The following is a 25,769-nucleotide window of genomic DNA, read 5'->3' on the forward strand; positions in this document are numbered from 1 at the left end:
GATTACTTTGTCCCAGAGATTAATTCAACCTGATCAGCATGAAAATTTGCAAAAAAGCTACATCCAGTGACCCTTGTCTCCTCGACCGAATTGAGAATTTGCCATTGGAGCTCATAGATTTTATCATCGAAGCAAGCATCTTCTCCGAACCGAAAGGATCACACGAGGCCCTACACACGATTATGAAGCTGCATCGAGTGGAAGTGGGAACTGTTTTCAAGTCAAGGATCGAGACTGTCTTCAATAGTCGCTCGCTTCAAAACCACATTATAGCCAATTGGAAGATGTTCCCCGATTTCTCTCGAGGTGAAAAGAATCGGCTTACTGTGGACGAACACGCATCCTACGATTTGGCCTCATGGTCTATCAGAAATTGTTCAGAATGCTTTCAGTTTTTGCTTCGGCAGCACGCTATCACAGCCTCATACTTCTGTCACACAGGAGAGAGCTTCTATTGGATTGCTTGGAAGGATCATAACCTCGAACAGGGAGCTGTCATAGTAGCATCGATGAGCGATGAGCATCTTTTCCAGCCGTTTTTGATAGATCGGCTAGGTGAACATAGCAAATCCATATTCCAATCTTCCACATGGAGCGAGCCGTGGTTTAGGATCTGCTGGGACCGCGTGAAGACACAATCGCGTAGCGCACTGTCGTCACTTGGAACTCACGAAATTGGGCAGATTTGTCGTTTCGCAGATCCCGGACTTGCGCAGGAGCTGTTGGATCATGGCTTGGAATTGGGGAAAGTCCACACCGGTTACAAATCGCCTTGGATTTATGTGATGGCCCAGAAGGACCCAGAACCAATGTTTGAGTGGCTGTGGGAAAATGATTACCGCCCCCCTGAACACTTCTTGGAATCTGCGACGAGAAACTATTGCACCAAAGCTGCAGGCTGGATCATATCCCACACCGAGTACCAAGATTGGTGTCAGGCTCTCCTTTTTGCAGCTGGGTACACAAATGAAAGAAGTGTGGAATTGTTCCAAGTCCTGATTCAACAGGAACAGTTCCCGTTGAGAACGAGAGAATCTTTTGTTTGCGACATTCTTATCAGACTCGTGGATGAAGTCTGTGCGGCATCCCAGCAATACCACGAATTTTACCAAGGAGCTATCTTTCCGCAATGGCGGGATGATCCAACCGATTTCAATGACACAATCTCCAATCTACAAGAAGTCGCGGTACGTAAAATCGAAGCTGTCAACCAGCTGGTTGATGGAGTCGGGGTTGTGGGCATGAAAGTGAAAACAAGGCACGCTGGATTGCACCAGGTAATGGAGGCCCTAGAGAACCTTGACCGATGAGTTATGTTGCACTGGTAGCAGATAATACTTCAAAGTAATGATATGCTTTGCCAAGACGTGATTGGTACCATGCGGCACTTGGACAGTAATGATTCGTTTGCCTTACATATGGTGACAGACCAGCATACCGTAGCCAAGTTATAAATTAATCGGCCTTCCTTCTACCTCAGGCTCTGGAAAGCATTTCTACCTGACATTGGCAAGGATGGATAGTACAACCATTCAATCGCTTCGAGCCTGGGCTCTGCGATGGATTCGATCTAAATCCATTTTACCAGTCAGTCTTGTGTTTTGCTGGTCCACAGATGATGATTCGGGTACTCAAGCTACTACCAAACTAGTAATTCATGCCATATTTGCTGACTCACTAACAGACTTAGAACGAGGAAACACCGGTTCTCGCGATCGGTCACTCCGAAGAACTTCGACAGTAAGCGGGGATTGCATCATTCTTCCAAGCACACTTTCTTTTCCCACGATGCAATTCACATCGACAACACCACGACCAGATGATGAATTCATATCTATGCAGCCGATCTCCCCTGAGCCATACTCCTGCAATCGAACTGCGCCACTTGAAATGCCTAGACCCGTCTATGGATCTCCAAGGAGTACCTACCCACCTACATACTGATCGACGTTGCCTGCCTGGGGTGTGTGATTTGGGGATCAACATTTATTGGGACAGCCATCCAAGCAAATATCGTGTATTTAATAAACTCAAAAATAATCACAAACCAATGTGAACGGACCCTTTGAAGCCAGGGTCTAATGAATTCCGATCCCCTTCAGGCATGATCTCCCAAAGAGCCACAATCTTATTCAAAAGCCAGCTTTCCCCCGGGACTCCAACTGGAGCATTCAAAGACCAATCCGCTCCAGCTACCATGGATACTCCTCTTAGCACCCCGTCATTCCAGGCACCTGCATTAATCCATGGACGCCTGTCATTCTCACAATTGCTTCTCATACTTTGTTATACACATCTTCGTTCATGTCTACCTTTGACAGTTGGAGATTACCGACCGATCCATGATCTACTTTGTCGTCAAGATAAAGACTGGGTTCCTTGCATTGGCGGAGAAGAGCTCTCTGAGATGAAGCAAACACAATGGTGCACGACCGACCATGCAACACAAAGGGTCTGGAAGCAGATTCACAAATGGATGCTATCGCAGAATATCTTCCCTCCTGGTATATCGGCAGCAGAGCTTCGAGACCACCTGTGTTCTCTCCTTTGTCGGATTGAACAGGTATCCGCGCAAGGGCTTGATGCACTTCAGACACGGCGCGAAACATGCTCGGTACCAAGAGTACCTCTCAATAGCAAGGGAAGCTTGGTACTTCTCTGCATGAGTGTTTCGGTGGTCTCAATCCCATGCGAGATCGCCACCTTTGGCTTTATGGAGGACCCGTGCGCTATGCGATTGATGCTCAAACATCTTCAACAGTCGGCTCTATTCCCAGACGTTGTGTATATGCATCAGCTCAAATCAGCCCTTGACTCACTCGAGTTATTGTTGTGCAGTGGAGATGGCCTAATAAACTCCCTACCCCGGACCAGCACAACCGGTTACTACTACTCAGCGAGGAGTGCATACGCGACACAATTACACCGACATAGTCAGGATTCCGGATTCCAAGAATCGTATGCCATCTCGCAGTATGGACTTACGGAGCACTGCGAGGATTCCTACGGGACGCTGGTTCCCACGAAGCGCCGGAAGATGGCTACTGCAAGGGGTACAAAGGACAGAGGTCATGGGAGACGGTACTATTCTAATTAACTTGAGTCGCTAAACCTTGGTCGCGGCCCATTCTGTGGAGCCAACTTCATATTTATGCCGATCAACCAAGTCGAACTCGAGTGTGCTAGCAGTGACCCAAGTGGTGTCGTTTTTCAATGATGAATTATCTGTCCAATTGCCTGCTCCTTGATGACCCCTAGTATTAAAATCGCAACTCACTGAATCTTGATTGATTAAAAGCAGCATCCATACCGCTTAGTAGATGTGTAAATGTGGACCTCACAACCCCCAAAGAGCAGATCTGAGCTCAGTATTTGATGATGTGGGAGATGGTACAGTTGACGTGTCCGAGAGCACTTATTAGATGAGATGCTCGAACATGCGAGAAAGTCGTAACGAGGCACACAAACAGTAACCAGTGGGGTGCTCGACTTGCAACAGCGAATGAGAAACCTTTTCAACGCGCAGATATGTTTGGATACGGAGGCAGCATCACGGAGCGGCGGTGACCGACTGCTCCCAAATCAGTAAGACTTGTACTAATCTGGCTTCATGGGTTGTACGTGCCCTGGGTACGTGTAGTTGGATACATCCGAGTGCCAAAGGACCTGCCGGAAAGACGCCACTGAGGATGGAAGTCGCCTAAGAAGGAAATATGCAATGGCTCCATACAGTCGAGACTGTATCTTTCGTTGCCACGTCAATCTTGCCAGAACTGATCACATTTTCCACGAACAGACGCAGGCTATGGAGGCCACTTCCTGATTAGGAATCTACTCGCGTAGATTCCTTTCTGGGTTTAAAATGAGAAGCGACCCGCAGGTCATGCCCCATGTATCCCTTCGACATTATGTCTCAACGAATGTTTGATTTCCATGGCGACGACCAAGCCTACATCTCTTTCCTCGAGTGTCAGCTGATCAGTGCTCAATGGGCTGGTTTTATGGAATTCCCCAATACTGCGAGGGGAGAGATCTTGCAGGAGGTGTCTTCGACGAACAGCGTCCAGTTCGTGCCATACACCCCCTCAACGTCTCATGCCCGATCCAGCAACCCTGGGCAAAATGAGCTACCATGGAAGCGACAACTTGACAGCTTTATTTCCGCTCTTCCCACCGAGAAAACCTGGAGCGAGGCGAGGAAAAGAGCTGGAATCGACACCCCAATCAGAAACCAACTGGCAGTGCGACTGATGCTAGGTCACACTAACCATGCTACGTTTCGCTGGGTCCAACAAACTGCGTCGATTTCTCGAACACTTCCATCGGAGGACCAGGACCTTGTGCGAAGAGGCTACCAATATGCACAATTCATTAATCGCTGTGCGGGTGACCTCAGCTTCAAGACATCCGTGGTGTCCTTCCAGCAATTGATATTTGTCAGCTACTGCACGGTATTGATTCAATTTGGAGTAACGAAGGATACGGTAAACGATATGATGAGGCGATACATCGACCGGAACAACGATGATAGCACCCTCGAGGGCTATCGTCGTGGAGTGGTGTGGATCAATCGATGCATTGCAGCTCTTCTTGCCAATGGCTGGGGGCACAAAAGCTGGGAGATCTTCTTGCTGGGTAAGTCTTGCGGCTCCGAATGTGACTGACGCTAACCAGGGCCGGTTTAGAGAAGCGGTCGCTGGCACAATTCGCCCGCTTCGCAGCCTACGACGCGCAAAGTTATAGAACGCTGGTGCAGCGGCTACAGAAAGCCAATGTTCCGTTGCAAGAAGACGGCTGGACACCATACTCTATTCCCTGTATCGTGCAGTGTTTAGCGGGCAACAACATTGAGTACGTGGTCATCGGCACTATAGAGAATCTTCACTGACGAGCCGTGCTAGATTGTGGCGCATATGTCATATTCTTGGCTACGGGCCGCTCCAGGAATCCCCCGTGTTATCTCTGTCCCCAGGGTTCATGTATTCCTTCAAACAATTGGCTGGTGAGCCAGCCGAGCCATCGGTTGGTACCAGCCTACCACCAGCAAAGGCTCCGCTGGAGTGAAATTCATCTATGCCTGCCCCTCCGTCGTCCTCTCCCCCACGACCAAAACGTCCGCCTCGGGGCTGATCACGATATCCATGTGGAGTATGTAATAGTATCCCAGGAGAAGAGTTTCGACACCATCCCGGAGGTTGATGATTTCAGGAACGCCGGAGAGAATGTTGATGGGAATCACGAAGGATGCACGGTAGGTGGAGACCATTTTGACAATGGTCGTTCGAAACATCTTGTACTGGCGTCCCTACTCTGATCAATATGATTTCTGTGTTTTGTTTATCGTGTCTGACAAACTTGTAAGCCCATTACTTCGAGAAGAGGGCTGACCAACGGCGCCATTTTGGAGACTTCGTAAACTCGGGTTCTATGTTCATCGAGAGTATAGTCTTCCCCCCGGATCCGAGATGCAGAGACCCATTGAACCAGTGACCGTCGGAGAGACTCGGCCTCCCGCGTGAGTAGGAGAGGACCCACCATTCTCCTTGGATAGAGGTCATTGCCGGCGAGAATCAAATCATCTCCGATCGGATCATCTCCCAACTGTGCCATGGCAACGATGTTCTCTCAAGCCAGCTGGATTCGGGATCGAGACAAATATCATGGGCTGACTGAACCACGAACTAAGATTGGCTTACCCGCTCAGTGGACCATGGCTCAAAGGGCGGGCGGGGATCGCGGACGGTATGGGATCACGTGAGAGGACCTGCGTTAGAGGCCGGGTCCTTGGGTCACAATTGCTCGCCTACGCTGTGAAGTGGAACGTCCATTAAAATGATGTGAATGAAAAAGAAAGCTAAGCATGGAGGTGTGTTACCTGCATTGAGAGCTCTGGTCCTCGCCGATCTACAACATGGTTTGTCACGGGATATATGTTCTTGGTGGTACTTGTTTATTTGCCGAGCCTGTGTTGGTTGTGAGGACTGAAGTTCTGCTACGCTCGGAAGTCTGATTTTCTCGTAGTTGCAATCAAGTTCAGGGCTAGTTCGGACTAGCGTACCGCGTAAGTATGTCTTGGAAATGGTTGTATAAAGCCCTTTCCCCCCACACGGGCTGGCTAGTCTATAGAACAATTGGCGCAAGCTATATATATTCCAGGACGGAGCACGGAAGGGGGAGGGTGTCCTACACTCCCTCGCTCGAAACTTCATTGTTCATTCTCGCTTCGCATTACAGCGAGCGGCCTTCTATCTGCGCGGATATGAAGCCAAGAGGGTACCGCAATGACATCGCCTTTATCTTCGAGTTGGTCATGACCAACAGTCAGTTCTATCAGCTTGCAGAGATGCTGTTGAGCGGACTTACCGCTACGGAAATATCCCTGGTAGCGCATCTGCTCGGGATAACAGACAGTTTTCTTTACGCCAACAAATACCTAAACCCTCTCGGGGAACAGGATCCATTCATGATGTATTTTCTGCCACTTATACAGCAAGGGCATCGGGTGCTGATCCTTGGCGAGGGTCTCTTTGAGTTGATAGAGAGAATCCAATCTCCGGCTACGTACTGGAGCAATCGGAAGACGGAGATCGGTTATCTGGTGGCTCCGCCGCCGGAGATTTGGATTGTGGTTATTTCGCCCACTGAACTCCATCATGAAGCATTGGCCGAGCTCGTAACATCGAACCGCTCTTTTGACACTTTGATTCAGCCGGCGGGGAGCAAGTACATGCACAGGAATCCCGATGCGAGCATGCCAGCGATGCGATTCAAAGGTACAGGCCTGCTCCTGAGATATCGGCACCCTAAATCCGAGAGCCAATGGTCGAAATATATGTGCACTGTGGGCTCATGCTCTTTCGAGGTTGATTGGGATGATCTGTATAACGACATACACCCCAGCTCTACTCTTCCCTACATTGACGCTACAGAAGAGCCCCACACGATCCAATTCTCAAACGCCGATGCCACAATGGAGTTCAAGTCGGATATTTATAATGAAGATCGCTCGATGGTGTTATGGCAGAAAAAGTACAGCCTCGCTTCGAATTACCTTTTTACTGGAAGGGCATTAGACGAAAATGGGAGGGATATCTTAGACGAGGTGAAGTTTTCGTTTAAATTTCCATTCAGAGAATAATATACGGAATACATTCGTTGTTCGACATGCCTTTCCTCGATACATTCCTCCCATTCAGACGAAAATTAGCTGCCGTCGGTAATGTTCTAAGAGGTTGGTCATACGATTCAGTTCAAAATTGAACCAGTCGATGAGTCGTCGATCATTTGTCGCGTAGACTGGGCTCGCCACCAGGTGGTATTGGTGTATCATTTGAACCAAAGCGCTGACCGCGGTTTCCGGATACGAACGACCGAGTTCGGCTGCAAAAAGTGGATCAGAGCTCAGCAGGCGTAAATGACTCGCGTCAGAAAAATGGTGTTCGATTCTCTTGACGGTGAATTGGTGTTGAACTGCCAAGTCAAATTGATTCCTCCCCAGAGGGACGGCCAGGATGATAGAATTCTGGAGACCGGGTTCCATTGATTGAATCTCCGATTGGATATGAGCGAGGGCATGACATTTGTCGGATCCCTGGTCGCAAAGGTCGCAGCCCAAAAAAGCTTGAATGCGCATGGTCTACGCGTTGGTTGTCAGTCATGATCATGGAGGTAAGAAACCAGCAGGGGGCACTGACTGAAAGACGTTCCATCCGGAAACCCTTAGCCCACACAGGCTAGAGTTGCTAAAAGCTTTGTATTCGAAAAGTCCATGAGGGGAAAGGTAGCTATATATAGGCGGATTGTATCCATTTGGAGGCAAACAGCCACCGCTAATCCGTAGGAAACCTCGGCCCATGATATATATTTAAGCCTAAAAGGTAATCCTTATATCGATTCAGTATTATATAATATCCTTGGAGTCAATTACATGCGAAATGTGTCTATGCAGACCGCGCCACCTCGTAACTGTCGGGTAAACCCTGGGTACGAAGCTTTTGTGCCATAACCATTCGATACATCAGAGCCATCGTCAACTTCAGTGAGTTAGTGTCGGTGGTATTCATATAATGAACGTAGATTTCACGGCCCTGTGTTCTGTTGATTTGCTGGAAAAGGTGGCCAATATATTCCGCCGCAGCCCACGAGGTGGTGTCTGAGGCGTTGAAGTCTGGAAAGTGTCCAGAAATAGGTGAATAATAAAGCTTCTCCTCGAAGATTTCCAGTTTGTCCAAGATAAGGAGAATGGGCTTGTTTTTAAAAATGTCGCTGTTGACAAAGGAGTCGAAGAGCTTCATTGCTTCCCGCATCTGGTTCTGCTGACGCATTAGAACTCATCATTGAACACAGGATTTGACTTGATACGCACAGTGCAGTGGCCTTCATCTAGGCATTGATCATAAGTGGATAGTGCGACCACGAACATAAGATAATCCACGTCTTCAAGGCACCGCATCCACTTCTTTCTTTTTAAAGATTGGCCACCTAGATCCACCATGCGCCAATTGGTGTCAGACAGTGTAAAGAAGATATCGGTAGCTCCGTCCGTTGGGCTTTGAGGGAGAAGAATGCCCTGCCGCTCATGCTTAGAGAAGTCATCCAAGGACATCATCCGCATTTTCTCGAAAATGGTCGATTTGCCCGAATTATCAGGCCCTGAGGCTCGGCTTCGGTCAGCAATCCTTTCCATAAGTTGACCTAGCCCATATACTCACCGAGTAAAAGAACAGTGGTAGTCTTCCTCGCAGCCTTTCTTTCCGATTTGAGTAGACCCTCGATATGAGAGTTGTGACGTGATGCTTCATCATCCACATTGTTTGGTCCCATCCACCTCGCGACTGACTTTTTAAAGAACATAGTTTAAATCTGACAACTGTGAAAGTAGATCCAATCTCATTCACTCCCGACCGGGCAAGTGAATGTTCGATGAAGAAAAGGATGGACCTACAAGATGCCAGAATGGGTGAGCTTATACTTGTAGAAATAGAAGATTTGGACAGAGTCAATACCAAACTCTCGAACAGAGCTGTTATATCTGTCGCTATATGATATGTCCGGATGTGGTGACAGATCATTAGCCACTAGGTCAATGACGATTAGATTGCACACTCGAAAAGAATGGGATTTCGAATCACGTTACTCCATTTGACCCGCCTTTCTGGCTCGGCACAAAGGTTATGCGATATAAGATTTCTTGAGTTCACTATCCCTGAGGGCGAAGAGCCAAGGCTAAATCGAGTTAGCTCCATGGTTCTTTCTGCAACATAGTCGCGAGGCATGACAAATTACCCGATGCTGAAGCAGTCATTGCTACATAAGCCTATATTAGCCGATAACGTTACATAGATTAACAATTTCTACAGGATCCTCCTTAGCATCATTTCTATGACTATTACAAAGAAATAGTATAAGGTGCTGGGCCTGGAATTATAAAAATCTAAGCAGGCCTACTCAAAGCCAAGTATTAGCAAGGAAGATCAGAAACCCGCGATTTGACGCCAACTCCTATGATCTGAAGCAATTTTGACTGGTCCTATTAGCTGAAGAAACAAACGAGTATGATTCAGCACACTTACATCATAGTTGATGACCAGGTTCTTTTCAGGGCTCTCCCATTCATGTTCCGAATCGTGGCTTCCCAGTTTCGGTGCTCCATACCATGCAGTCCACCGCTGACCGTCCCTGACCCGGATCGCTGTAATGCTACCAGCTCTGTCCTGAACAATATGGATACCTCTCAGTGATTGGATGGTTAAAGAGACAGAAAGATTGCGACCGGCGAGTCCAGCAGAGCCTATCACTTTTCCATCATAGGCAAACATAACAAGTTCCAACATAGGCCATGAGCCGGGGTGTGGGACTGGGCGTGTTCTGAACGAGAATATCAATCTGTGGCATTGTTCGGCAGGCACAGAGTACTTGATTACAGCTGTCAGGCCGTATAATTCGGGATCGAGCGTCAGAGGCCGGGGTCGAGGTAAACTTCGAAAGGAGTCTAAGGCACTCTTCGTGTTGTTCCATGCAACCCAAAGATTGAAAGTCTTCGGTAGTCGAGATGTAGCACTTGCTTTCAAACTTTGTAATGCTCTCCGTAAATGAGGCCTAATATCGGTATCCTTGTCCGTGGCCAGCTGATAAGGAATGCCCTTGATGAGACAAAAGGCCAGGAATTGGTCCATCTTTTGAACGTCATCTATGCAAACAATTCCGGGATTCCGCTCAAGCCAAGAAGAAGCTTCTTGGATCATTGAATGCAGAGCTCCCTGAGTATCTTGCTTACCAGCCGACTCGATTCTGTCGCGAGACGGAGTTTCCGCCCAAAGCTCATGATCAATATCGTTTGTCTCACAATCGAACAGGGTCTTCGTAGCAAAAGGCCTTAGATAGACAAGGTGGGACGTGAATTGGGCCAGCCAAGAGTCTTTGAGGGGTGGACGGCCGAGAACATTCCATGCAACTTCCCAGCAGCAAGAGTGGATCATGGCATTGTTTTTTCGCGAAGGATACTTTTCAACGGGCAGAAGTTGCTCAACACATCTCTCCATTTCCATTGGTTGATGGTAGCTTTTCCAGGTGTCGCTTTCCCGAGTCGAAGGCTCGATTGGCCGCACACATACAATACACTCTATATAATAGTCAGGAGACGGATGTACGTGGAGCCCGACGGCAGCTCCCAGCGTAGGTTCAACTGGAGGCGGAGAAGCGGCATGCGGAAATGACATTGGTAGAGGAGCGGTCCGCTGATTGGCCATGACGCGAAGCGCATGTATCGATCTTGGAGGTGCTGGTTGAGCTGATTGGGACGTCATCGGGAAAGATGTTCTGTTCAATGGAACCCCAGGTCCCATACGCGGCCGAACATCTGGCTTGATGATATCGCTTTTCTCTTGCATTTAAGGAAGGGGGAGAGAGACTGGAGACTAATCGGATGATGGGGAAACTCAGGAGGAAGAGGAATTTTTGAATGGGCAACGCGCGACCTGGCAGGACGATGACTTTAGTCTCCGACCAATAAATGGCTGTGCGCAGGTTGGTAACAGTCTACGGGAGCCAATCTCATTGAGAGGGAGGATATGTACAGATATATACAAAAACAATCGATATTGGGTAAGGATTACGTGAAGTGGGGCTAATTAGTGGATTTCTGCCCCCAATAGAATCTTCGGCCCCCAAGTATTTCCAGCCTTCAATTTCGGCTCACGGTCCCGTTGTGAGCTGAGAGTCAGTAATAAGTTATTTGCCATCGTGAGAGCCAGAGGCATTGGGAACGCGATGATTAGTTCCTTCCGGAACGAACATGACATAAAAGCCGTTGATAAATCCGGACTGCCGTTGAGGGGTTCTAGGTACGGAGTTCGGCCCCTCGGAGTGCAGCTTCGCTAGCGAGAAACCTTCCGATGTAACATCAGTATAATACAAACTTCCATAGTGGTCTAGGCCGATCGATTCTGTCATAGCTGCGCTCTATTTTGCGCCGATCCTCATAAAATGCTAGCACACCCTCATACCTGTAAAGGGTTCATGGCAATGCGAGTGGTCGGATCACATTGGCGCCCCGTCGGCACTCGCTCGGCTAGAGCGTGCTTGCAAGTTGACCAATGATGGCAGGTTTGCTGCCGCCGTTGGTGATAAACATGATCAGGTTTGCAGGGTGGAACTGGTGGTCTACGCGGCTTAGATGATCACCAAGGGCTAAGTTGTGCTCGTGCGGGGCGATATGGTTTGGAACGGTTCATCTCGCTTCACCTGGCTAAAATCCGAACTGATCGCCGCCCGGAAGACTTCCCCGGCACTAGTTCAACCGCTCGGACTGTGGAGCACGTGCTCTTCTGTACATTGGTCCAGGTGGATGCGGCCCTACATTAGAAAGCCCCAAATATGTAAAATGATGTGTTTACATTAAAGCGTCTGTTCAAATCCGCGAAGGCTATAGAGGGATGTTGAATGGATCGTGAAGCTCTTAGCCGGTACAGTGCGTTTCGATATCATGAAATTGGATATCGCGGGGGATACCGGCACAGTGCATACTATTGATGCTTAAATCCCTAGTTTGGAATAAACACAAGTGCGATAAATGAGAAGCTGAGAAAAATCTGGCAGTCTGTAAGCTAAACTAGAATAATAGAAATATGGCTACAACAAATGGACACGTGGAAAAGCTAACTAAAAACGAAATAACAAAATACTGCGGTCGAGGGATCACAACCGAAACCATTGAACTTCAAAGTCCGACTAGCCAGTATGTTCCAGCATAAGATTAAAGCTCTATGTGCTCATCAAGCGGTGCGATGCCGGTCACCTCGACGTTGCGGTCTTCGCTGCTCGTCGCGCCTGCTCTGAGGGGAGGCTGATCCACGCATATTTAGTCGCCGAATTTCCCGCTCAAGTATTTTTACTTGGGCTGTTGTGTCCTTTGTCTTGACAGGGTCTGGCTTGCGTCTTTGCATGGATGAGACCGAACCAAAGGCTGGTTCACTGCGGTATCTTCTGCTACGGTGGTATTTTGGCTCGGTAGAGGCGTCGCTCTCGAAGTCACTGTCATCAGAGGACTCAAAGTGGTTTCTCGTTTTTCTTTTAGATGGATCCGAGTAACGAGCAAGCTTGCTACGATGCTTTTCGATGCGAGCTTGTTTTGGTCGAATAGAGACGTCACTCGCAGTATCTTCATCGTCATAGTCTTCATCATCCAGTCCGTACTTTTGGCGGTATGTCGTCTCGAGTTCTTCGGCCTTTTGGTATATAACTCTATCACCGTCCAAGACTGAGCCAGTCGTGATGCGGCGAATGAAAGATCGCCCCTCCAGAGTAAAAAGACCGTCTTTCCACTTGACAAGAATCCTAGTTTGCGGGTAGATTATGCCTTTCGCGGGCAGCAGCAGGCCGAGAGGATCTAGACCCTGCTCGTCATCCTCTTCAACCTTCCAACCGATGCCAACGAAGTTCTCCACGTCTTTTCGCTGATATTTCCAAAACTCTTCAGGAAGCCCGTTCCTGGTCCCGATCACTTTAGCGGTCCCGCGAGTCTTCGTTGTCAAAACGCGCTCTACTCGACTTGGATTGTAACTCTCGTGTGACCCAGCCCGAATACGATAGATTGGCGTAGACCGGCTTCCATAGCGCACGAAGATCTGAGAGCCAGTACCTTTGGGCCACCAATACATTACTTTGGCGGAGTTCAATTGACGTTGCTGTTTTATGGTTCTCGCTTCCAAAGCATCAAGCCCAGTGGGTTCATCGACATCAAATTCAATGTCTGATTCGACACTGGAATCTTCACTGGCTGAGAGCTGACGGGTCGGATCAGGCTGGTTATCGTCACTCTCAGAAGAGGAGCTAGTATCTTCCTTGTCTTTGGGATTCGGTGTTCCAATTCTTTGCTCAGCCCACACTTGACTGATATTCCAGGTCTTAGGAAGATAGTGTCGTTTATTGAAATGTCTCAGAACCTCACGGGTATTATTGAAAGCCGCCCAAAACTCCACCGGGGAGCCTTTGGCCACTGCGTTATTTGCTGCGTGCTGCCAGGTCTGGCATAGGCCATTGTAGCCAGTCTCGGGTATAGTACCAGTATCAATATCCGTAACGTCGTGCTTCTCATTGGCCCCTCGAATGTGGTGGTTAAGTCTTTGAAAGAATTCATGGCACCTTTCGTACTGAGGCTCGTTGGATGTGAAGAACTCCTCAACCATCCTTTCCGACTCTTTCGATGTCTCGCTCCGAATGACTTCCTTGACCCAGTGACTCAGTGGTTCTGGTTTGTGCTCAACCGGAGCTTCCTGATCAGATGCATCACTCAGCTCGATATCTGTTTCGTCGTTCGATTCGTGTTCACTTGCATTTGGGGCAAAGTCACCGGCACGAGTTGGACTCCTAGCAAATCTTGTCTTTCTCTCAGGAGCTTTGCCTTTCTTATGTTGAATAGACGTTTGCCCCAAACCTTGTGCTCTTGAGGATTCAGCTTGTTGGGATTCAGAGTCAGAGCTCACTTCCGTAGGTGCAGGGGTTTGGATATCACGAGCATTTCTCTGGGCCTCCAGGGCCTTTTGAGCCTTCTTTTTCTCCCTTGATTTCCTAGACATAGCCACAAAAGTGTTCCAAGCCTCTGTTGACGCCTTTTACGAGGAACAGGACTGAATTTATATAATTCAACCGCCACAGCAGGTATACGAAGGAGTGCACTTGGGCAGGCCGCTGCGAACTACAAAACAATGCTGCTGACTACAAAGCAACATTGCGGCCTAAAAACAATGCCGCAGGCTGCAAGCAATGCTGCAGACTATGAATGACGATGTAGAAGCAAGCCTAGAACTTGGGATGAAACACTAGTTCCGTAGGTAATTTCCAAACTTCTCCATCCGGAAAACATCACATGTGAACGAACACTCAGATGTGGTGCCAATAGCGTTTGACTACTACTCACCTTATGAATTGGGATGCGTCATCAATACTCCCAGGCCGAGAGCGTATTTTTCGATAGTGGGCAAAGCTTATGAATTGTGATAAGATTATATTGTAGACGGTCAAGTGTACATGCAAGTCTCCTTTGTAGAATGATACCGGCTTTCACTGGCATTCAGATGCAGTTTGTTGCAAAAATGCCATCATTTGTCCCAATACATTCGAGCACCTTAGAAACTTGTTCTGGTACCACTCAGCAACAGACACCCAGTTTGAAATGTCTTGTTGGTAAAGGTTGATAGTCATCTGTGCTTCCTCGATGATTGATTTCTGGTCTTTGATCTCGACTTCCGCTTGTCTTGCAGCCTCTTCGTAGTGAGACACTTTCTCTTCGGCCGCCATTAGTTTTTCTGTGAGACTAAAATTTTCAATTTGTATGTGGGTAACAAGGTTAAGGTCCATTTGCGCCTTTTCGCGCTGTAACTCATGAGCTTCATAATCTATCATCGAGGGGCCACTCCTTTTACCTTGTCAGGGCGTATCGCACGGAACTTCTGGCCCACCTCCCGGTGGAGTAGCTTGTAAGCTCCTACCGAGTGTTTACTCATATGCTTCTGGAAAAGATGCTCCAAAGACGGATCATCTATCTCCCATGTATAGGGGCAGTCGTCCTCTGTCTTCAATCGTACTTCGGAAGGCTCTACTTCTATCTCAAGCCTCTCAACTGATCAAAGCCTTTAGCGAATATGCTTAAAAGAAGCTTTGCGACTTACATATGTGCTGCGAGAGTCGAGTTCGGCAAGTTGACCGCCAAGAAGCTCTCTTCTTGTTGCCCAAAAGCTGAATGTTTTCGTTCATATCAGTCGGAAATCATGCGTCAATTGTACAAAGGCTCGGCTCCTTTTTAAATTGCTAGTCCCTATGCGACCAGTTTCAAGTGCCGCAGTGAAATGACGCTCAATCATTCATAAACTTCCTGGCTGATTCGCCCTAGCCTTCCAAAAAGACAGTCAGGGAAGAAGACAAAAGAAGTAAACTCCGTGTTTAGATACATTACTCAGATCCGATTTTCTGTGAGTAAAAGGCTTTCCTGTAAACCCAAACTTTTAGACCAGAGAAAAGGCTTCGACGGAACCTTCAAATTTAGATCACCCCCACTGTTCCATATCTCATGATATAATTGATCCTTGTCTTTGAAATAGGCATGCAGCACTCTTCCATCTTGAGAAGTTAGAAATTCTTCTAATTGCAGACCTACAAACCAACACTTCGCCAGTTCAATCCTCCGCAAGGAAGGCAAAGGAACATAGGATACAAACTCCAGAAACCCAGGGCTGTCAATTAGCGTCAAGCGTTCAACCTTTGCTAAAGCAGCTTCTGCAAGTTGCAGAATATTTTTGTCGTCAGCGGTCAGTTTGGAATGCATTCCATCAATTTCTAGGCCGTTGAAAACCAGTCCAGTGGGTTGAGCTGCCGCCATCCCCTTGAGTATTGCCTCAAAGTGAACAAGAAGTGAATTGTCACCGCCAAGGAAACACCTATTGGAGAACCATAGAAGCTGATCTTCCTTTGCTCCGTCAAAGGATAACTTGATAGTAGCCAGGTTGGAGAGATGCTGGAGTGATTCCGTAAATGTCTGAATATCTGTCCGCTCTTTCAAGACGATACCTTGAGATTTGGCAAGCCTTTTGAAATAGAGAAATGTTTCTTTGTAAGAAAATTGCTTTCCTCTGAGCTCCCACCGAAAATCTCGCTGATCCCTAGCATACTCCTGTGGTGTATAAATGCAAGCAGCGAAATAACCAAAGTTCTGAATCACTGTACGGATGAGTAAAAAGCCAAATAATAGACCTATGGATTCACATACAGGGATCGACCAACTCTGATGCATCATAATGAAGTACCCTCACGTATTTTGCAAAAGGAGAAGCTGCAAACCCACTGAACCTTCTCATCCCTTGATCTGAGAATTCGACTTTGAATGTACGAAAGATATCTGAGGTGCTGACGGATCTGCAGGTTTTGTTCACGAGTGAAAGCGACTTCAGGGAGAAGTAATTAAGTTCGACAACAACTAGTCTCAATAACTCAAAGGGTAGATCGGCAAAACCTACCATCTTGATATGAAGACCGCAGATTGTATGTAGGACTGATACTTCTTTGGGAGTGTATGAAGAACCGTTTGGCCTGTTCTAGAGCCATATAAATACGCGGTCTTTTATTTACAAGCCAATGAGTACCGCTCGTCAAGATTCAGATTGTTGTGGTTGAAACTAAGTGGTAAAAAGCAACCGGTTACTACCTAGTGCTCATTGTGGCAAATGCTGCGACACTGTTCTCGGTACTGCGGTCTGCTTGCCAGGAGCTTGCCAGCGTCCGAGCTCATTTAAATTCGCGATAAAAGAAATTCCATCCACTTTAGTCTTCATGACCCATGTTTGAGGATAGATTAACTAGTTTCATACCTTGTCCTTGCTCTCGAACCTAGACGTGTCCTTTAAACATTACTCTGGTTTTGATTGCACGGCTCATTGCTATATATATAAATGACGTGGACGATTTGCTCTTCATTCGTCAAAGTAGCATGCAGGGTCTCATTATGTATCAGAAGCCCAGGGTGGAAATATACGTATTCATACATTCTGTGTGCCTGCAAATACTAGTATCTCTTGGAATAATCTAAAATGAGAAGCAGAGGACCACAATGGCTAAGGCCTAGTGCATACATTTATGATAAATCCGTCCCACATTTCTGCTCGATGGTGAAGCACAAAACAAATTTTCCCGTTGATTTCAGTACTGCTTTCAAGCCTTTCTTGAGTCACGAAAAGTGAATAGTACCATCTTTTGGTCAAAAAAGTGCTATCACTAAAATCGAGCCTATGGACCACGCTATCATTGAGGCTATGGCAATATACGTCCAAAAATTCGTATTCAGTGGAGTCGCTGCATTTGTACCCTTTGAAATTCCAGTTGCTGTAGTGATTTGTGTCGGCGACCCCGCTGGATTTGTGGTAATGATGTCGTCAATCGTAGTTGGGGCAGAAGGTTCAGGTAGAATCTTTGTCACGGAAACAACAATTGGATATTTCATCAAATTGATATCCTTGCGCGTCAAAATAGACTTAGATGTTGCGGTCTCGTCTACACGACAGCAGTCGACTGGTCCTGAGGGGTATGCATAATGTGTGGCGATGCTAGTATCAAATTAGCATTATAAGACAGACCACAGAGCCGAGGTACTTACTTTTGTTGATCTTTGACTGATATCAGCTCAGTGGGGATAAAGACGAGGGGGGCTGTCACCATCTCCCCAAAGGCACTGTTATCTGAAGCCCGGGTGGCTAATGAGGAGTTGGCCCATAGAAATGCCATCTCTTCGTTCTTGTTTATCGTAAGAGCATCAGAAGGTTCCCAGTTGTACTGGTGGGATCGATTTCATATATACCTGCACTGGGGTGCTTGGTGTTTGTCTATGATCTTGACCACTTGAATGGAAGCGATTGGCAGTGCTTTCTCCAGCGTCACAGTGGTACCACACATTGAAATGATGTGACAGAAAGACGGTCTTTTAAGGGAACTACTCTATTCGAGCCTCAAAGGGTAAACCGACGAGCAATGCATGATACGCAGCGTATGAACAACTCGAAACAGTGCTGCTATATCTACACAATATTGCCAAATCATTGATAGATTATCGTTGTGGCACCCCCACATGAACCAAATCAATTGCGACTCTCAGACAGTGTCGCACTGTCGCAGCAAAACAATAATCTTGATGCAATTTTTTCTGGAGCCTGCCTTATCGATAAATGTGATTCCTAGCTTACGTCCAATTTTTTATCAACTTCTGTGAGAGAAGTTAATACTTCAGAGTTGATGGAAGTAGGCCGATGGCAATTTGGGTCTGTGCTGTAGTATATTAAGACACACGGTCCACTAACCCGAGCGGGGCTTCAAGCGCCAATCGGAGTCGGCCGGAATCCCCTACTTAGGTTCCCCAGGAGTACAGAACTTAAATAAAGCTCCGCTCGAACGATCCATCCATGCTAATGATGCACTTATGGCTCACAACAACGACTCGAAACTTGTTGGTTGAGCGTAAACATGATAAAGAAATTACTAATTAGTTAGTGCTATGTCATCGCGATGTCAGGAGCAAAAAGAAAGGGGCGGCAGGTAAATCCCTTAAAAGGCTCGGAACGGACCGGCAACTCCAGGGCAGTTATTTTTAATTTTTATACGGCCCAGCTTCCATATTTTTGAGTTTCGGGGAATACGGAACGTGAAACACCAGTTCTTTGTCTACCATGACTCAGTGCAGTGTCTAGGCACAATGGATACAAGTGAACGAAAGACAAGAAAGACTTTCCTAGATAAATCGGAGAAAATAGATTGAGCAATCTGGTGTAGGGAACATTCAGTGGCCAATATCTCAGCACTAAGTGAAAGGCGTTTCCGTGATTATTTCGGCACTCGATTCTTCCGACGAACGAACGGCAGGCCCGTGAGAACCGAATACGCCGTCTTCGCCTGTGTTTTCTTGGGGGAGTTGCTGAGTCAACTGGTCCAGAGTAGCCTGAAGGTCTTGCACAGTCTGCTCGCGCGTATGTAGGATAGACTGAAGACAATCAATCGACTCGCGCTGGCGTTGGTTTTCTGAAAGAAGATGTTCTAGTGTTCCTCTATCATCGACGGATTCAGACTTTTGCCTGCTTTTGTCTAATCGCTCTAGCCATGAATCAACGCTTGGGTACAACCCATTAAGACGAGACTCAAGCTCCCGCACTTTGTCCATTTCCAACCGAACGCTTTGAGACATGACTTGGCAAGTTTCGGTTGCATGACGTAACGAAACCTCGAGTTGGGATCTTTGATGCTGTGACCCGGAAACCGATCTTTCCAACATCATGCAATAGGCATGTAGCTTTTGATATGTCACAGAGTCGGTGTGAATCCTGAACTCTAAGCGCCCTTGGTAATACTTGGATTGCTGTTCCTGGTGCAGCAGCTTCTCTACCAAGAAAAATATGTCACATTTATATCTTGCAGTGTTTGCGTTGTCCTAACATTTCAGGCATCATTAGCTTTATGCTTCAACTTGGTCATATGCTGTCACTTGAATGTAGGATTTACTTGGAGAATAGTGGTAGCGGACGGCACTGCCTCTGAATTTTGATACTGGGCTTCATAGGGCATGTCTTGAAGAATTGGTTTGGCTTATGAAATAACAGAAATAATGCAACACGAAGACCAGTCTCCTTTATAAGTCGGTGAACCCGAACAATGCAGTAGACTATGGACTGCAAGGTTTCTACATTGAATAGGATTCAGTGTCGCAGGGCTTTGCCGGTATTGCAAATCGATTCCAGTGTCGCAACTCTATTTCGGTGTCTCGGAATGATTCACGGAAACCTTTTGGGTACAATCTAGTATGATTTTTCTATCTTGAGCAGGTACATATACGTATTTCTACAAGTTTTCTTACTTTTATTTTTATTTTGGCTTTTATTTTAATTCTAATTATTTGTCTATCATTTGTTTCAACATGTTGTGTCGGGTTCCTGCACACAAGGCCCAGCGGAAAGATGACCCGGAAACCGTGAACACTTAGGCTGCCCTATCCACACGAGCAGAACTAGTAATCGAGAAAATCAGGCAGTGAATTGTTTTCTAATTAATTGAGTTGTACCTCTTGATGAACCTAAAAAATCATATTTAGCATTACTTGGGTTCAAGTCTAGCAGATACCAATGGTTTCGTTGCCGCTCTTGAATTTGTCAATGGTGACGTTGCTGCCTGTAGATCCCACTTCCGGCATCCGCGTTTTATTGGACGAGAATTCTCAGCAACATGCGCTAAATCCAGCGAGTATCATGTACAGGGGTTGTTACTGGAATTGACACCTATGTCAACTCTTTGGCGAATCCTTCAAAACAGTCGTAAGTGGCGCCAGACCTGGACCTCTAGGTTCCCAAAGATGCTAGGCATACTTTGTCACCCCTGCTTGCATCATAGGGTGAGAAAAGAACTGTCAATAACACTCACACGCTTTTAGGAAAGGCATTGTGTCCCCTATCACCATCCTTTAATTTACCTGAGGTGTTTCCAGACCACCATCAACGAAATTTCTGCATCTACCGCCCTGGCCTCATTTACCACGAAACACGATTTTCAACATGAGTCGATCTGCTGGCCAGCGCCTCGAACCGATTTCAGAAGAGATTACTCCTGCGGATCATCAAATTCTATGCCTTGGGGGCACATCTTCCAACCTGGAGAGATTACAGTCCCGGTTACAACGTGCGAAGCGAAGATCACCAGACTTCAAGATCCAGCTGGAAGAAACAGCATATGAGATGAGCTATCTCAGAGCAGAGCTCCAGTGGCATAAAGAGACCAAGCAGATACTCTTGCAGTTCCAAGAAAGCATGTTTGATATATTTGGCGCCCTGGAAGAAGCCCTCACTCGAGCAACAGCGCGCCTGCACGACTCAGAACAAGAGTATCTGATGCTGTGGAATTCAAATTCCAGAAGTGGAACTGGAAGCTACCTTTAATTTTCAAATATGCCATGGCGTGAATAAGATCCGAAAGGTATCTCGGCCGTTGAAGGTGGGAGTTTCTATATGGTACTGCAATTGAACTGCATTATGAAGACCGAAAGTGGCCATCTTCATCCTTTTAATAAACAGTAATGTATAGGTTTATAGATCACAAATTCGTTATATGTCCCGCTCATGGTAACGACTTGCCATGTCACCAATTTCCTGCATCACCATCTGCTCCCTCTTGATAACTTCGAGCAGATACCCACTAAGCGTATTGAACTTCGATTCCAAGCTTTCCATTCCTTGGGACAAATCATTCATGCGGTGCTCCATATTTTCCAGACGGTGCTCTGCATGATCAAAACGGCTGCTGATGCCTTCGAGTTTGTTACCAAGCGCCTCTGAAAGAGCACTACACTGGCTCAGCACACTATTAACTTGCTTTACCGTGATAGGTAGTTCTTCAAGCGTGTCAGAGTCGGCCTTGGTCTCCTTGGTATCGTACGTACTAGTGGCAGACGAGGATCGTACTTCATCGGGCTGACTAGGAGGTCGTTATTTGTAGGCCAGGGACTCGTCATGTGTAAGAAAATACCTAACATCATGTGCTCTGTAGTCACATCTATCACGGTAAAATTCTGTTGACGGGACACTTGAGCGTTCCGGGTACGCCTCAGTCTCAGAGTTAATGTTTCCCATGACCACATCCTGCTGCTGAGCAAAAGCACTGAAGTCGTTGTATGAGTCAGTGTTTGCTTGTGGGTGAAACGCATTCTCATTGGTGCTGAAGTAAAAAAAGGGATCACGAGGCTCCCACAGATCGTTCGGGTTATTGAGCGCCAAAGAGGCCTCATAGGCATAATCTTGCTCAAAGTCGGACATGTTTAAGACATTTCAAGATGCAAGTTGATTCCGGGTACCAGCGCCGCATCTTATATTTCATGCTTTGCTGCTAAGCGCCGGATTTCCGAAGACAAGGATATGACCTCTAGCTGTTGGATAATGAGAGCTCCCTATTGGTTGTAATATCCGAAAAAGATATCACGAAGGGTAGGGTTGAGCCATATGCTTTAATTGGTGCTGTAATCCCTGCTTGTCTTTTGCCCCCCCTCGAATCAGTGATACTGATAGATGCTTTGACAAAAGTACAGCACACTATGATTTCTAAACTAGTAAATGAGGGTCAGGGTGAGAACAGGGTGAGAACTCTTTTCTGTAATTGACTGTCTCAGTTACTTCAAGCATGAACGGAATTATCACCCTACTCATGAAACACGCTATCGAATTAAGGAGTTGCGTTAAGATTTAAGTATCGAGCACCACGACGCATAAGGGAAGCAGACTCGAGAGAATTCTGGATTGCTTTACTACTCCCATTATGCAGAACTCGATTGATATTGGCTGGCTTGACGTTGGCACCCATGAAGACTCCACGTTTGCCGTCCAAGACCATGGTAGGCTGGGACGTGTGGTATCCGAGCTTTGCGACCAAGATAATCAATTTCCATCATTATGTGTGTTCCTGGGCGGGAAAACCAAGAGCCATGCTCTTCAACAGCTCTATCCTCTGAACAACATAAAAAGGCATCAGTCCAAAGCGCCAATCAAACTGCGCTACGATGTCGCTTCTTTGCAAAGCCGCCGGCCAGTACTACTTGCAGATGGTGATATCCTGCATACTGACAAATATTATCCCTCTAAGAGGCTGGATGCCGGCGTTGGCCATCCCGTCTCTTGGGAAAACCATTCAGCGACTATCATACTCATGGTGTTATGGTCACGGTTGATATTTGCCTTCACGGATGTGGTTTGTATCTTTATCGACGACGCTGCTTGCTTTGAAAAGGTTGTTCATTTTCTGATCAACTGTTTGCAATTTCGCTCTGCATCTTCATTTCCGTCGCTACATTTGCCAAGGGTGGTATTTATTTATGGATTGGCCGTTACCAAAGAAGAGAGAGATATGCCTGACATGGGACTACTCAACCGCAGAATCCAAGAATGCGGTTATAATGATCTATCCGGAGTGTTCTCTGGGATTACGTCTTTATACCTACATGACAGAAATATCTCTGATCTTACGGGGGTTCAGCGGATCAAGACAGCGATTACAGAACAGGTTGATGCCATTTCCTCTGTCCGACAGGAGAACCTGGACCGGCCGAATGGAACGCAATTAAACGCATTATTTCAAGCAGCGATTCGCCACACCTTAAAGAATATCGCGCACCCATTCGATTTCGTGAAAGCTACGAGGGAGGACCGCCCTGTAAATTCGTGCGCAGGGTCGCAATTAGCGCATTATCTTGAGATCGGTCACTGCGCCAAAATCCCCCTCTCCAGGTTAGCTCCCACAATTGCGTCGGCGCTTTTTATGGACCACTATGTACCTGGGATGCTCGGTTAGTCAGGCCTAAACATCCTATTGATGAAGGCTGACATCACTAGCTATGAATCCTAATATGGTATTTGGGATTCTGTATCGGTCTACTGTAATTGCAGCATATCGCCTCTTTAAAACAGCATGGCCCGATGTGTGTCCCGCAAAGGAAACTGAGTTAGTTGAAGCACATTTTACTTGCTTGTTCAAGCGATTCTCGGAGAACGCAGTCTCGTCGGCAGATTTACGCAGAGAACAACTCAAGTCCCTCAGTGGTCGATTGTCTCGCATACGGAGTAATCGTATTTGCTTGGTCTGTCTTCTGCATTCTGCGCAACATATTCTAGCTTGTGGACATACAGTGTGCGACCGCTGTGCTCAAATTTTCGGCAGCCCTGCCTCCGGATTAGAGTATCAATTCACTCTCAAGGGTTGTCTTTACTGTCTTTACCAGAGGCCATTAGTGGTAGATGTCCTTCCGCCAACTATGAGTCCTACAATCCTTGCCATCGATGGGGGTGGAGTGAGGGGAGTAATTCCGTTGGAATTCCTACTTCTCGTGCAGGAACATTTGCGTCCTTGCATGATACAAGAGGTGGTAGATCTCTCACTCGGAACGAGTTCAGGTCAGCCAAACACCCACGAAGTAGTTGTGCCATCTTCGAGTCAGAAAACCTAACAAACAATATTTCAGGAGGGCTGATTGCCTTAGGATTGTTCGCACTATCCTGGGAGGTTACAGATTGCTCGAAACGATTTGATACCTTGGCACGTCGCATTTTCCGCGAAAGACGCTCATCTGTGTTGCCTCTACTCCTTCGTCAAATATCTGGCTTTAAGTCAGTCTTTGGCGAAATGACGCGATGGATCCAATGGCTACTACATGACAGCTGCTACGATTCACGGGTCTTCGATGCCGCGCTGAAGAGTGCTTTTGGGGAGCACCGTTGTATCTTTGGTGCCTCGAGAGAAGATCCTCGGGGACCGATACGCTCAGGATCAAAGGTTGGTGTGGTAACTACGAGCATCTCCAGGGAAACGAGTACCTTTGTGATAGGAAATTTCAACGCCTCGCACGACTCAGTGGAGGAATACGGCAAGTTTAACGACTTCTTCATTCCAGCTCCCTACTAATGTGACTAGACTATCAAATAATACGCCCAGATGATACGCGGAACGAACCGACAGTGTGGAGAACGTAAGTCCGAAAAAATGCGGCCCAGTATCCAGTCATCGCTAACTGAATCTAGAGCAAGAGCAACCGCCGCCGCACCTTTGTAAGTCGATCTTATGCAGTAGGCTATATGAGTGGAACTGACCATTGGATCACAAGCTTCTTTACGCCTGCGGACCTGCATGGAATTGGTTCATTTCAGGATGGGGGACTAAAGTACAACTTCGCAGGAGAGATCGCAGCTCAGGTTTCTCGCCAAATTTGGCCCATGGCCATGGGGTCCACAAGAATGATATCATTAGGCACTGGAAAGGCACAGCCAAGTGATGAGACCCCGCATTTTCGCCATGTCTTTCGTGATAGTTTCGTACGCCGAGGATTCGATGCATGGATGTCAACCATGGAGACAGATAGCGATTGGAGGAAATGGCGAGGTCGCCTGAGGGATTCGGTCAGAAGTGACAACCACCGCCTGGACGTGTCACTAGGGAGCGCACCTCAAAACATTGACGCTGTCGGGGCTATGGAAGACTACCGCAATCTTGTCATCCTCCAAATCGGCAGCGCAAGAATGGCCCGGGATGCAGCAACTACAATGCTCATTTCCAGGTTTTTCTTTGTGGTCGATTCATTGCCAGAGGATACCGCAACACCATTCTGGTGTCGCGGATCAGTGCATTGTAAAGGATCAGCCCAGAAGGTGATCCAGGCTTTGGAAAATCTCTACCCTGATGGGCTTAGCTTTGTCTCAGACTCTGGATTGATCGACAGATTTGGGGGCCAGAACAGTCTCTGCCCTTTGTGCGGCTGCTATAACCGCTCAATCTCTTTCTTGACCCGCCACCTGGACTTTACAGTCAATTTATATTTACAAAACGCCTCCAAAAAGCGATGGAGAATTGGCGGATTCCCAGAGAGTGTGGCATCGTTTGTTTCAAGACAAGGCCTGCTGTCTTCGTTTGGCCAAGAGAATCACGGGTATCCCTGTAGAGAACCCTGCCAGAGCTGTGACGTAATCCGAAGCCCCCTCAGGGGTAGGCGACGTAGGCGCGAATCAAGAGGCTCTACAGAATTTTATCCCAGGAAGCGCGGGCCTACATAGTCTGGCGCCGGACCTGAATTTGGTTTCTGACGTATGCGAAGACAGATTAGAAAGAAATTTTGGGGTTCACATGATATACTTTCCTTCAATGTATTATAATTTTACCTGATGATACATATAAGCCTGTAGGCTCTTTTATATTTTCTGGTTACTTCCACAAATAATAAT

At 47.1% G+C, this 25,769-nt stretch overlaps 10 protein-coding genes across 10 annotated transcripts; 4 read left to right on the forward strand and 6 right to left on the reverse strand.

Annotated features, from left to right (window-relative positions):
- Positions 1-38: 38 nt before the first annotated feature.
- Positions 39-1,310, forward strand: N7508_007159 (uncharacterized protein; the record flags this gene model as incomplete). The annotated part of the gene is made up of 1 exon (XM_058465223.1): positions 39-1,310. One exon carries the CDS (start codon positions 39-41, stop codon positions 1,308-1,310), a length of 1,272 nt encoding a protein of 423 aa, XP_058319076.1.
- Positions 1,311-3,908: 2,598 nt separating this feature from the next.
- Positions 3,909-5,064, forward strand: N7508_007160 (uncharacterized protein; the record flags this gene model as incomplete). Its single annotated transcript, XM_058465224.1, has 3 exons — positions 3,909-4,635; positions 4,686-4,851; positions 4,902-5,064. 3 exons carry the CDS (start codon positions 3,909-3,911, stop codon positions 5,062-5,064), a joined length of 1,056 nt encoding a protein of 351 aa, XP_058319077.1.
- Positions 5,065-5,071: 7 nt separating this feature from the next.
- On the reverse strand, positions 5,072-5,266 carry N7508_007161 (uncharacterized protein; the record flags this gene model as incomplete). The annotated part of the gene is made up of 1 exon (XM_058465225.1): positions 5,072-5,266. One exon carries the CDS (start codon positions 5,264-5,266, stop codon positions 5,072-5,074), a length of 195 nt encoding a protein of 64 aa, XP_058319078.1.
- Positions 5,267-7,940: 2,674 nt separating this feature from the next.
- On the reverse strand, positions 7,941-8,853 carry N7508_007162 (guanine nucleotide-binding protein alpha-2 subunit; the record flags this gene model as incomplete). The annotated part of the gene is given in 3 exon segments (XM_058465226.1): positions 7,941-8,312; positions 8,366-8,694; positions 8,712-8,853. The coding sequence occupies 3 exon segments, from the start codon at positions 8,851-8,853 to the stop codon at positions 7,941-7,943; spliced, it is 843 nt and encodes a 280-aa protein (XP_058319079.1).
- Positions 8,854-9,460: 607 nt separating this feature from the next.
- On the reverse strand, positions 9,461-10,541 carry N7508_007163 (uncharacterized protein; the record flags this gene model as incomplete). The annotated part of the gene is made up of 2 exons (XM_058465227.1): positions 9,461-9,508; positions 9,573-10,541. The coding sequence occupies 2 exons, from the start codon at positions 10,539-10,541 to the stop codon at positions 9,461-9,463; spliced, it is 1,017 nt and encodes a 338-aa protein (XP_058319080.1).
- Positions 10,542-12,272: 1,731 nt separating this feature from the next.
- N7508_007164 (uncharacterized protein) lies at positions 12,273-14,075 on the reverse strand (the record flags this gene model as incomplete). The annotated part of the gene is made up of 1 exon (XM_058465228.1): positions 12,273-14,075. One exon carries the CDS (start codon positions 14,073-14,075, stop codon positions 12,273-12,275), a length of 1,803 nt encoding a protein of 600 aa, XP_058319081.1.
- Positions 14,076-18,835: 4,760 nt separating this feature from the next.
- N7508_007165 (uncharacterized protein) lies at positions 18,836-19,593 on the reverse strand (the record flags this gene model as incomplete). Its single annotated transcript, XM_058465229.1, has 2 exons — positions 18,836-19,459; positions 19,531-19,593. The coding sequence occupies 2 exons, from the start codon at positions 19,591-19,593 to the stop codon at positions 18,836-18,838; spliced, it is 687 nt and encodes a 228-aa protein (XP_058319082.1).
- Positions 19,594-20,573: 980 nt separating this feature from the next.
- N7508_007166 (uncharacterized protein) lies at positions 20,574-20,954 on the forward strand (the record flags this gene model as incomplete). Its single annotated transcript, XM_058465230.1, has 1 exon — positions 20,574-20,954. One exon carries the CDS (start codon positions 20,574-20,576, stop codon positions 20,952-20,954), a length of 381 nt encoding a protein of 126 aa, XP_058319083.1.
- A 165-nt stretch (positions 20,955-21,119) lies between these two features.
- On the reverse strand, positions 21,120-21,827 carry N7508_007167 (uncharacterized protein; the record flags this gene model as incomplete). Its single annotated transcript, XM_058465231.1, has 2 exons — positions 21,120-21,489; positions 21,541-21,827. The coding sequence occupies 2 exons, from the start codon at positions 21,825-21,827 to the stop codon at positions 21,120-21,122; spliced, it is 657 nt and encodes a 218-aa protein (XP_058319084.1).
- Positions 21,828-23,395: 1,568 nt separating this feature from the next.
- On the forward strand, positions 23,396-25,601 carry N7508_007168 (patatin-like phospholipase family protein; the record flags this gene model as incomplete). Its single annotated transcript, XM_058465232.1, has 4 exons — positions 23,396-23,990; positions 24,020-24,408; positions 24,490-24,602; positions 24,659-25,601. The coding sequence occupies 4 exons, from the start codon at positions 23,396-23,398 to the stop codon at positions 25,599-25,601; spliced, it is 2,040 nt and encodes a 679-aa protein (XP_058319085.1).
- Positions 25,602-25,769: the final 168 nt, after the last annotated feature.

This window comes from Penicillium antarcticum, assembly GCF_028974205.1.
Source record: "Penicillium antarcticum strain IBT 31339 chromosome Unknown utg000006l_segment0_segment0, whole genome shotgun sequence".
NCBI classification, from domain to species: Eukaryota; Fungi; Ascomycota; class Eurotiomycetes; order Eurotiales; family Aspergillaceae; genus Penicillium; species Penicillium antarcticum.